Below are 11,399 nucleotides of genomic sequence, written 5' to 3'. Positions count from 1 at the left end.
TATCATTTCAACGCTATAAAATATTTTTAACACGCCACAGTTGGACGGGTGTTGAAGATATACTTGAAAAAGGAAAAAGAAGCCCGGCGAGCTACCGAAGGACCCGCGGGCGACGTGCATCGACTCTCGTGTCTAATCCCACCCCGGCGATCCTACGGCCGCACGCAAACGCAAGCAACCCACCAGCCCCCGGGCCAACGAGACGAACGCACCACACCAAACCGCAAACCCCCTCCAAATCCAAAGCCGAACGAAACAAAACTGAACCATTTTCTCCACGCACGAACTCGTCGTCGCCGCCGCCACCACTCCTCCCACCCTGTTTCCCCACCGCACCAAAACCCTAGCCGCCCAGGGGCCAGGGTCCACTCCCTCCCCCCTCCCTTCTCCGCCGCCACGACGGCCGCCTAGATCCCCTGGATCTCGCGCGCCCTAGGGTTCCTGCTTCCCTCGCATCCTCGCCGCCGCACCGAACGCGGTGCGATTCGAGGCGGGTTCCTGGCTGGCCCCACCATGCCCCGGAGCTCGCGCCACAGGTCGCACCGCTCGCACAGGCGGGGCGGCTCGTCGGAGTCCGAGGGCGAGGATGCTGGCGCCCCTGGCCCGCGGGAGGAGACCACGGCCGTGGCTAGGGTTCCGCGAGATCCCGAGCCAGAGAGGCGCAGGTCGTCATCGGCCAAGGAGCTGGTGAGCTCGGGCAACGGCTACTCGGAGCACGGGAAGAAGAGGAAGGATAGGGTCGAGGAGACGGTGGTGGATGTGGTCAGCGACAGGTGGAACAGCGGCGTGTGTGAGGATCACTTGGTCGAGAAGAGGTCTAAGAGTGAGGTGTTTGGGCCCGTCGATGTAGAGAAGCTGGTGGAGAAGCCCAAGGGTTCAGGGGATGAGCCCAAGAGGTCAAGCAGACGGACGGTCGGATCGGATGAGAAGGTTGAGGAGGTTGCGTCGAAGAGTGATTCTGGGAAGCGGCGGTCGGAGAAGGAGAAGGACCCAGGGAGGAGGGAGAGCAGTGGGCAGCATAAGGATGACAGAGATAGGGATAGGGAGAGAGACAGAGAAAAGGAGAGGGAAAGGGAGAAAGAATGGGAGAGACTGAAGGAGAGAGAGAGGGAAAGGGGTCGGGAGAGAGAGAAGGAAAGAGAACGGGAGAAGGAGAAGGAGAGAGAACGGGAGAAGGAGAAGGAGAGGGAGCGGGATAAAGAGCGAGACAGGGAACGAGAGCGGGAGCGTGACAGGGAACGGGAGCGCGAGAGGCAAAAGGATAGGGAGAGGGACAAGAAAGACTATGATTCGAAGCATGAGAAGTATGAAGATGGCAGTGCCAGGAAGAATGGATCGAAGACTAGTAGAGGGGAGGATGATGGTTACTCATACAAGAGGCACATAGAGATCAATGGTAAGGTAACCCTGGGTTGAAGTGTTCCCGACAATGCTGATAATATTCCAGCTACCTGTGTTACTGTTTAGTTATGCATGCTTTAATTTGCGTAACACAGTACTTGTTTTATACTCCGACTTGGACTTGTGCTGCTTTCCTCCACCACCATTTTAATTGTAAAACGAATATTAGTGGTTCCATAAGATGATAAGTGTTGAACTTTACTGTTTCGTATGTACTTGGTTGCAAAGAGTCCATTTTTCAATTAGTCTTTGTATTTTCTTGTGCTTTGATTCCATCCATCATACTATTTGGTTAACCAAACTGCTGTAAAAAAACCCTGTCCTACCGTACAAATCTAATAACGTTAATATCATTGGATATTAGCATTGGAGAGCTGATTCGAGACTTCCTTAGCATACCTTAATCTTATTATATTCATATGATTAAACTTTGCCTTGCTTATATGCTGATCTTCTGGAACTTATGCGAGTGGCTTATATATTTTTTCTGAAATCATATTTTTCAGCAGTGAAGTTGTGAACAAATTACCATTTTGGAACAGGTGTGAAGTTGTGAACAAATTACCATTTTAGTTAGTTAATTTACTTGTTCTGTTTGTTCCTTCCTGCCTACCTTTAAATGTTTTTTACTGTTTCATAATATTCTAACTTCCTTATGTTGGTTCCTAAAAGTGCACGTTTTTGAAACAGATACTCCAGCTAAAGAGAGACACAGTAACCCTGATAGGGAGACTGATAAACATAGCCGACGTAAAGACGACTCGGAAGACAAAGATAAGTGGCCAATTGACAATAGAGACATTGATGACCGGAAGACTCTGTCCAGGTATGATCATGGGAAGGTTAGGAGCTCTAAGGAACAAAGGTTTGATGATGAGAAGTATAAACAGAAGTACAAGGATGATTATGAAAGGGATAAGCGACAACAAGATGACAAGTATCTGGATGAGCGCATGATCCGAGATCATGGAAGTGACAGGGTTGATTACAAGAGCACAAAAGATGGGCACCGAATTTCAGAGGGCCATTACAGAAAAGATATAGTTCAAGACGGTGATCGTTATGACGAGTATGGCAGTAGGTACAAGGAAAATAGAGGTAGAAAAAGACCTCCTGAGGAAAATGATGACCATTATGATCTGAAAACTCCAAACACACGGGAGCAACGTGGAAATTTGGAAAAATCTTCAGGCAGTGGCCGACTCGATTCTCTGATTGAGAGAGCAAGGTCTGAACATAGACATCAAGAAAATGTTGATTCTAGTCCGAGTAAAGTCCATGGAAGAACTTCGCCTGGCTCAAATCCTCATCATGAAAAAGATCAAAGCTGGTAACATTTCTTCTTTATCATTTGACATGCGAAAATTCTGTAGTAGATCAGAAGACTTTAGCTTTGTACTGTATCTTCTCTTGTTGTTGGAGATATCATGTTCCACTTTAGCATCATAACTAGACTAAATAGTGAGGTGATATGTCTTTGTCATGTGTAATTATAGATATCATTTTAATTTAACCATGCGAACTTTGGCATGCTTATTGACGTCATATATAGGTGTATTGAGTAACTATTTATCACTCAAATATAACATATTGAGGGCCGTAAGGTTTCTACATGGATTTGGTTACTGATTAGCAGCATTAGCTACTTCACATCTTTCAGAGTGACATAATCCCTACAACTGTGTTTTAGGTAAATATTGGCCATGAATGTGCAGGTAGGAGTATGACTAAAAGTGTTTATTGTGGTTATTGATGGTGAGAACTGGATATAGTTTATCTTCAATGCAAATAGAAACTTGCATGTAGTTTTGACTGTTTGTATATGTGTATTTCAGAGAAAAAGCATATTGTAGTTTTGACTGTTTGTATATGTGTTGCACATTTGCCTATCAGAAGGTAAATACTTATAGGAATCCTTGTATTTTGATCTTTGCTCTAGTTTTTATTTCTGGTTGATAGATAGTCTAGGAATTCAGGACTAATAAAACAATCTGATGCAGTTCATGATGCCTACATTTCTCGTTGATGCTTGCTTCTTCTAACGTTGAACTGACCAATAAATTATCTGCAGGCATGGATCTAAACTGGCAGATAATACAAAGAGAGAGATACAGTATGATGAAAGAAGTATTCGACCAAGGACATCTTCGGGGAGAGAACGGACACCTGCTTCTAGACTGCGTGACAGGGATACAGACAATTGGTCTTCAGAAAGGCTCAAACAAAAGGATGATCTCCAGTCACGTGACATACCATTGGAAATTTCTACATCGTCACAATATGATCGAACACCAAGGAAAGATACACATCCTTCACCAAAACAGCTATCTGATAAATCCCCATCTTCAAACGACCAAAGGTTTTCAGGTAGGCTTAGCAGTGGCCGTAGTCTTGATAACAAAGGGGAAAGGAGCAACCTGACTAAATACAGAGATCGGGATGGTGATTTATCCCTAGAACGGTCACTTCATCAAGATCGAACACCATCTAAAATTCCATACAGAGAATCAACACCCTCTGCATCATCCATAAGCAGAGGTGGGCATTTTTCAGGCACTTCTCCAAATCGTCCACTGCTGCCACCTGTGAGGCACAGAGATGATTCTTCCTTCTTGAGTTCACATGATGATGACCGCAGACCGCAGAGTGGAGATAGGAGGTTCCATGGCCATCAGAAGAGGAATGATGTGAATTCTGGACGCGGCCATGGTCATGCCTGGAATAATGCACCGAGCTGGCCATCTCAAGTTGCAAATGGTTTTGTCCCCATGCAGCATGGTGCTCCTGGGTTTCATCCACCTGTACATCAATTTCACCCTCCACCAATGTTTAACCTTAGGCCCCAAATGAAGTTGAACCAAACTGGAGTTTCATATCCTATGCATGACACAGTTGACAGGTTTTCGCCCCACATTCGCCCATTTGGGTGGCCTAATCCGCTGGATGAATCATGCCCCCCTCATCTACAAGTTTGGAATGGGGGCAGTGGTATATTTGGTGGTGAACCTTATATGTATGGCAGGCAAGAATGGGATCAGAACAAGCTGCATGCGGGCAGCAGAGGGTGGGAGGCAACTGGTGATGCATTGAAGGGACAAAATGAATTGCCTGACACTGAATTTCCTGTTGCTAAAAAGGAGCTTGACTCTTCAGCAACTCCTGTTTCAGAGTCTTCAGGTGGACAATGCAATCTTAATCCTTATGAGCAGAAAGAAGCGAACCATTTGATTTCAGAAAAACATGAAGCAAAGGGTGATGTCATAAGTGCTGTAAAAAGTTCTGATGCTCCCCGGGGAACAACACTCATGGCCTCCATGTCAAGCAATGGAACTGCAGTATTTTCTAGAAACTATTTGTCCAGAGTTAGCGTGTCGCATGATCTTGTTGAGTCGGAGTTGTACAAAAGGTGCACATCTCTGCTGGGAGGCTTGGGCATAGCAAATGATGGCCCTGATGTGGTTTGGAATGGGTCTATTGAGGTATCACAGTGGTTATTTTGATGTATCTGTTTCTTCTAATATGGTTTTCCTATTTTCTCACTATGTTTTTTTGCTTTTTCTCACAGAAGAAAGGAAATGCTGGGAAGCTAACTAGAGAACAGGGAAGCCCCAATCTGTTGGGTTTATTTTATCTGAAGAACAATGATGCAACTTTTCAGGCAAGTTAATCCAATCTACTCTTGAAGATCGTTAAATTCTGATTTTGAATCCAGTAATTCATTTTATGTTCTTGTATATACCAGTCTTTAACTATCAATTTATTGATATGGGTGTGTTAACATTTTTTGTACCATAACAGAGAGCCATGGCCCTTCACAAGAATCAGACAGAGAGAGCTGTGGTTCCTACCCAAGCGCAAACTGATGGGACAATGGACTTAACACAAGAGAATAGTGACGACACAGAAATGCTTGAGCGTACTCCACTGAAGGAATTGTCGGTGAGTAACCCTGTCTTGCACCATCATGCTGGCATTATTGAAGGGTCACCATTAAAGTCGGTGCCGGGTGATGGCTTGGGGGTGACACCTCCAGCTACTACAGAATCTGGTGATGTTGATTCACCTCCAGCAATCACAGAATCTGGTGATGTGGATGCACCTCGAGCAATCACAGAATCTGGTGATGTGGATGCACCTCCAGTAATCATAGAATCTGGTGACACGGAGATGGTGGCACCTCCTGGAACCACAGGTCCTGATGAAGATGATATAGAGGTGGCTGCCTCTCAGTCAATCACAGAACCTGATAAAAATATGGAGGATGTACCACCGCCTGCAGTTGCCGTACCTTCCGATGGCCCAATCGATGGTGCAACGGGATTAATCATAGAACGTACTGATGGCTCGCAGGAGGCCCCTTCAGCCAATGAAGAATCAGGTGATACTATGGAGGTTGCGCTTCCAGCGTTCACAGAACAATCTGGCCAAGTCAAGGATGATTCTCCTTCTGTGGCTACTCCTAACAGTGGAGAGGCTGTGGCCATGCATGCAGCAGTTGAAAAAGATATTGATGAACTCACTGATGACAGCCGTGGGGATGGTGAAGTGAACGCATCTAACTTTGTTTCGGAGTTGGATGTTGTTGCAAATGGCGCTCAGGATTGTGAAGGTTTGTTGGTGGAGGGTAGGGTAAATTTAAGCCGGATACCTAATTCTCCAGAAAGTACACATTGAAACACCTTTTATTTCATTTTTAATTCCTTATTCTCTGAGGGGTTTGTGCCTTCCGCCTGGAGTTATTTTGAGTTGCATCAGTTTTTATATACCACCCAGTGTTTTTTTCCGTTAGTGCAGTGTTGCCGGTGGGCTGGCTTGCTGGTGTGAGCTTAACGTGCCTGTGGGGGATATAGGAGCTGCTGGCGGGGCATTTGTGGCGTTCTTGCGCTACATTTGTCCTTTCAGCATTTTTTCATGTCTTTCCGCGTGCATGTACTACTAACCTTAGGCATGCACTTTCAACTTCATCATGGCAAAAATTTAGCGTTACTGCCAATTCAGCTGCACTGCATGTCAATATTTTGTTTGTAGGCTAGTACACATTGCAACGCTTAGCCTGAAATAAAGGTTGAAAAAAATAATACTCCCTTAATATATGCCTTTTTGGAAATTTCAATACATACGGGCCAGTTCTTTTTTATCTTAAAAAATAAGTCGCCTTCTTGCCATTTTTTTTAATAAACCGCCTCTTTTTTTATTGAGATTTTAAACTAGTTATGAGATAACTGATCTAAAAGTCCAACAAATTTAAGAGGTGGCTTATTTTTTATGTGAAGGAGATGCAGCTTATTTTTTAAGCTGTTCATTAGACATATTTTATATGTACTCATTTTACTTCGTATGCAATCCATATTAAAATCTTTAAAAAAATCACACCCTTTGTTTTTAAATCTAAGTTTTTTTTGGAGATTTCAATATAGACGTAGTTTGATGTTAGAACTCATTTTGCTCTGTATGTAGTCTATATTAAAATCTGTAAAAAATATATATTTAGAAACAAAGAAAATATTTAGGAAAGGAAGAAGTGCTTTTTTTGGGAGAAATAAATAAATGCTTGCACCATTTCCTTTGTGATGTAAGTAGTTTACGGTTTGTGCCACAAACATTTTACAGTTGCACTGTTGTAGGAAGTTGATAACGTGGACAATATCACGATATTACTTGATTTATCATGAAATAATACTTAATGAAAAACGCTTGCGTGTCTCTTCCTGCAACGTCACACATGTTGCAAATTGTTTCCCGCAATAACATCTAAGTTGCAAAAACAATGAAAAAGAAGAAAATTGTAATATTTTCTGCAACATCATTTATGTTACATTCTTTTTGCAACAACACCCATGCTACAAAAATAGTGAAAAAAATGCAACATCATTTATGTTGCAAAAGGTTTATGCAACATATACTTTGTTGCAAAGTATTCTGCAACACAAGCCTTGTTATAAGGATGAGGATTGTGTCGGATACTAGATGGATATAATGGCCATAGAGCCGGTTGATCTTTAAAAATGATCCATCGACGTAGTGTGGCCCAAAATCAGAATAGAATAGTTACATAATGACCGCACCACCCGGTCTACATGGCGACTGCACCATCCGGTAAACCGACAAATGCCACCAAGAAGAGAAATACTATGGAGGTTGTCTTAGAGCCAATTTTTCTTTTGGAGCTAATGAATGGCTAAGCTATCCCTACCCAACATATTATTGCTGCCTAACTTATTTTTTAACGTTAGGCTATCAGAATAAGCTGGTATGGGGTAGCTTATTTTGATAGCCACTCATAAGCCTTAAAAGAAGTGCCCTTAGGTTTGTACAATGCAAGATGCTTTGTAAAATAAATCTATTTTAAGCATCAATGCTTATCGCTATAGAAGAGATGCCTAGTTAAGCGTCTATCTTTTATAAATAAACACCGATGCTTTTGATAGCCACTCATAAGCCTTAAAAGAAGTGCCCTTAGGTTTGTACAATGCAAGATGCTTTGTAAAATAAATCTATTTTTTTAAGCATCAATGCTTATCACTATAGAAGAGATGCCTAGTTAAGCGTCTATCTTTTATAAATAAACACCAATGCTTAAGAAAGTTGATTTATTTCTCTAGACAGTTCTCCTAAGCACCTTGGATTATAGAAGCCCTTACCGTCATATCTTATTGTGAGTGACCAACAAAGAAGCCCTCATCGCAATACACACATGAGATCCATGACGGCCCGTGCTAACTGTTCTGCCAAACACGTTGAGGACTTGGCAGCGCTAACTTTATTAGTAAGCCTCAAGCGAGAGATACTCTTTGCATCGATAGAGCTTGGCATGCCATCGCAAGGCATCATTTTTTTGAAAAAGGGTCTGAGCCAAAAATTTAGATGAAACATTGAAAAATCCTCTACATTAGATTCCTTAGCTTTAAGAGCATTGGACATTGAACTTCTCTACACGTTGAGCTACTACATCTCACTATTGTACTCACTCCAATTAATCCACTTTTTTAAAGATCTCGAAAACCTTGAATTTGAATTGAAGAATTTGGTTATTCAATATTTGATTAGAGTGGACTCACATTTTTTTAAAATGTATGATCGATATTTTTATTATTTCATAGTCTTTTCTAATTTCATAATAAAAAAGGTAAAGAACCTATATTATAATATGAGTCCTATGATTAATTGTTTGCTATGCTAGTATCTATACGTGTTTATTAAATGTATAAAGTATACAAGCCCTCTTGCTCTAATTTAGAACTGAAAATTCCACTTACAACACAACGTAATTATCTCGATTCGTTAGAACAACTTCCTTTGACTCTTTGCACCTATCCTTTTCTGAATTTGTATTCTAGTTCAAGAACCCCTTGATTTCTCAAAACATGGAGCTCAGGATTTCCCTTTTTGAATTCCAGGGTTTATCTGAATTTGATCAAGCCTACAAACATTGGATGCACAAGTGTGCGCTTCCCGGTTAAGGTTCCTAGGGATACGAAGCACCGGCGTATGAAGTGGAGAAGTTGCATCAAAGAAACTTGCTAGTTGACCTCTAATTTCCTAGTGCCCATAGAAGAGCTTGAGACTCCTTGAATTTGTAGCATGGGCAAGGGTGAGGTTGTCTCTGAAGAAAGTGATGGGCAAGTTTTGAATCTTGGACGCTACCTCGCTACAAACTGGAGTGCGGCTGCCTCAACTTGCAAAGGAGAGGATACCCCGCTCCCAATAGCGGAAATGAGGATGCTTACTTTCACTCCTACATTTTCAAACAATATATGAACTCCCACACCTGTTGTGTTGACACCTGTTGGCTCTATGATTTCATTGTTTGTCCATGAAACATCCAAAAAACCTTGCAACCTGTCATTTGCATTTCCCTTGCATTCTCGAATTGTTTTAAACCTACTTTGGGGTCTTTGTTGTGCGTGCAATTGTATTGTTGTATTTGGACTTATTGGAAGGCCAAGTCTTGATTCTTTAAAATGGTTTGCATTATTTGATGGATCTAGAAGGGAGTAGTGTTTTTCCTACCACAGAGGGTGTCATTCTTGGCTTGCCCAATACACCACAGAAATGTGATGATACTAATGAGCGAGGTATGTGGGTGATTTGATTCAAGAACAACCTGAATATTATTAGTGTTGCCATCAAGGGTATGGGAAAAGATTTCAGAATTGATATGCCAAGGGTGAGAGATCCAAGTGAGCTTGACAAAGGGACATCTAAAGAACAGGTGCACATCATCTTCTCGCTGGTCACATCTAATGCATTCCTTTTTAATATGTATGTGCACATCTAATGCATTCCTTTTTAATATGAATGGAGTATTTTCCTGCTCATACCTGTTGGGATTGCTTTTCTCAAGATTCTCCAAGCAAACACTTGTACCCCATGCACCATGACTTTTTCTTTTGATACCTGTTTTAGTAGCTGCATGGTTTCCTGTGACACTTATCTAGGCATGGGCGCTCCCTACTGTTTCCCTATAGGATTCTTTGGAGGTACATTTCCTAGAGGGGTGAAGTTTCCTTCAAAGAATGTCTGCACCTTCCTGTTGGATTATTTAAACCTGCATAATGGTATTAACTACTTGGTGATGAAAAAGAGAAAAGTTGATATTTTCATTCCAAGCTTGGTGATTTTGTAACCATAAGTCCCCATAATGCCCTGACCAAATTTGCAAATGGTCATAAACATAATGCCAGTAGGGGAACGAGGGAGAGCTCCAAATGTAGGAGTTTCCATAAAAAATCTCATAACTCACATTTGCTTGGAATGTGCCTTACCTTGAGAAAAGAGGCCCAAATTTTTGATTTTGTGATGCTGGTTTTCTCTCTCCATATAGATGTGTCTGAAGAGAAACCTTTGAGGATCTTGTGCAACTCTCCATGCCGTTGAGAGGATCAATCCTCTATTTACTGCTTGAACATTCTCGGTTCCTAGTCCTCCTTCTGCTTTAAGCATGCATATGTGTTTTGAGGCTCTAAGGCAAAAAGCTTTCTTTAAGGGTTCTTCTTTTATTTCTTTCCACCAAAAGTTTCTAATAGTGGAAGTAAGATTTGAAGTAATTTTTCTATAAAGAGAATGTTTCACATGTAGTAGACATGAATGGGGAACCCCCCCCGAATTAATTAACATTAACCTAGCAGAATGTGATAGTTTATTAACTTTGTATCCTGATAGTCTGTCTTCAAATTTTAGGCACTGCATCGATGCATTGAAGGGAGAATCAAAGTGTGCCCCAAGTAGATAGAGCTCTCATCGATATCTTGTAAATGACACACTCTCCTAATGTCTTTCTTGAAGTTGATGGCGACATTCCTACTGAAAATGATTGCTGATTTACTCCATTTTGGCATATGACCTGAAAGGTTGCGTAAGTTATGGGAAATTCTATGCAAGCAGGTAGCCTGTGCTTTAGCGACATGTCCATAGATCAAAAAGTTATCAACAAACATGAGGGGATGAATAGGTGGGCGTCCTGATCCCAATGTAATTCCTGTGAGATGCTCAGAACACATGGCTTCCTCGAAGGAAATTGAAATTTCATTAATGGAAAGAACAATCAAATATGGGGATAAAGGTCAACCTTGTCGGATACCTTTGTTGCTTTGGAAGTGACCGTATGATTGGCCATTAATGATAACAAAAAATGTAGGACCTTCAATGCAACCATGTATCAAATTTATGAAATGGTCATGCAATTCTTTTACGTGAGAACATTTTCACAATGAAGACCCATTCAACTCTATTAAAAGCTTTGGCCAAATCAATTTTAATCACGAGGGCAGGATTGCTCCAAGACTTAAGGTTGAAATAGTGAGTTATTTCTTGAGCAATAAAGATTTTTTACTCATCCTTATATCTTCTATAAAAGCTTGTTAAGTCTCATGAATATAACCAGACAATTGAGGTTTAAGCCTATTAGCTAGGATTTTAGCAATAATCTATCACATTACACAAGCTAACATGCCTAAATCTTGAGGAATGCAGGGTGATAATTTCTTAGTAATCAAGAC

The 11,399-nt window shown here is 41.6% G+C and overlaps 1 protein-coding gene across 2 annotated transcripts; it reads left to right on the top strand.

Moving 5' to 3' along the window:
• Positions 1 to 217: 217 nt before the first annotated feature.
• LOC123444000 (zinc finger CCCH domain-containing protein 13) lies at positions 218 to 9,363 on the top strand. Of its 2 annotated transcripts, XM_045120594.1 has the most exons (6): positions 218 to 1,396; positions 2,092 to 2,731; positions 3,473 to 4,880; positions 4,967 to 5,059; positions 5,200 to 5,340; positions 8,799 to 9,363. In XM_045120594.1, the coding sequence occupies exons 1-6, from the start codon at positions 514 to 516 to the stop codon at positions 8,859 to 8,861; spliced, it is 3,228 nt and encodes a 1,075-aa protein (XP_044976529.1). In that variant the 5' UTR covers positions 218 to 513; the 3' UTR covers positions 8,862 to 9,363. The 2 variants fall into 2 exon arrangements, with proteins under 2 accessions (XP_044976529.1, XP_044976528.1); XM_045120593.1 differs by lacking the exon at positions 8,799 to 9,363 and having other exon boundaries at positions 230 to 1,396; positions 5,200 to 6,113.
• Positions 9,364 to 11,399: the final 2,036 nt, after the last annotated feature.

This window comes from Hordeum vulgare, chromosome 3H, assembly GCF_904849725.1.
Source record: "Hordeum vulgare subsp. vulgare chromosome 3H, MorexV3_pseudomolecules_assembly, whole genome shotgun sequence".
NCBI lineage: Eukaryota > Viridiplantae > Streptophyta > Magnoliopsida > Poales > Poaceae > Hordeum > Hordeum vulgare.
This window is presented reverse-complemented; position numbering and strand designations above follow the sequence as displayed.

Coding starts and splice junctions, on each gene's coding strand:
- LOC123444000 (XM_045120593.1), top strand. CDS start 514: ATGCCCCGGAGCTCGCGCCACAGGTCGCACCGCTCGCACAGGCGGGGC. Junction 1,397..2,091: donor GAGGCACATAGAGATCAATG/GTAAGGTAACCC, acceptor TTTTTGAAACAG/ATACTCCAGCTAAAGAGAGA. Junction 5,060..5,199: donor ACAATGATGCAACTTTTCAG/GCAAGTTAATCC, acceptor GTACCATAACAG/AGAGCCATGGCCCTTCACAA.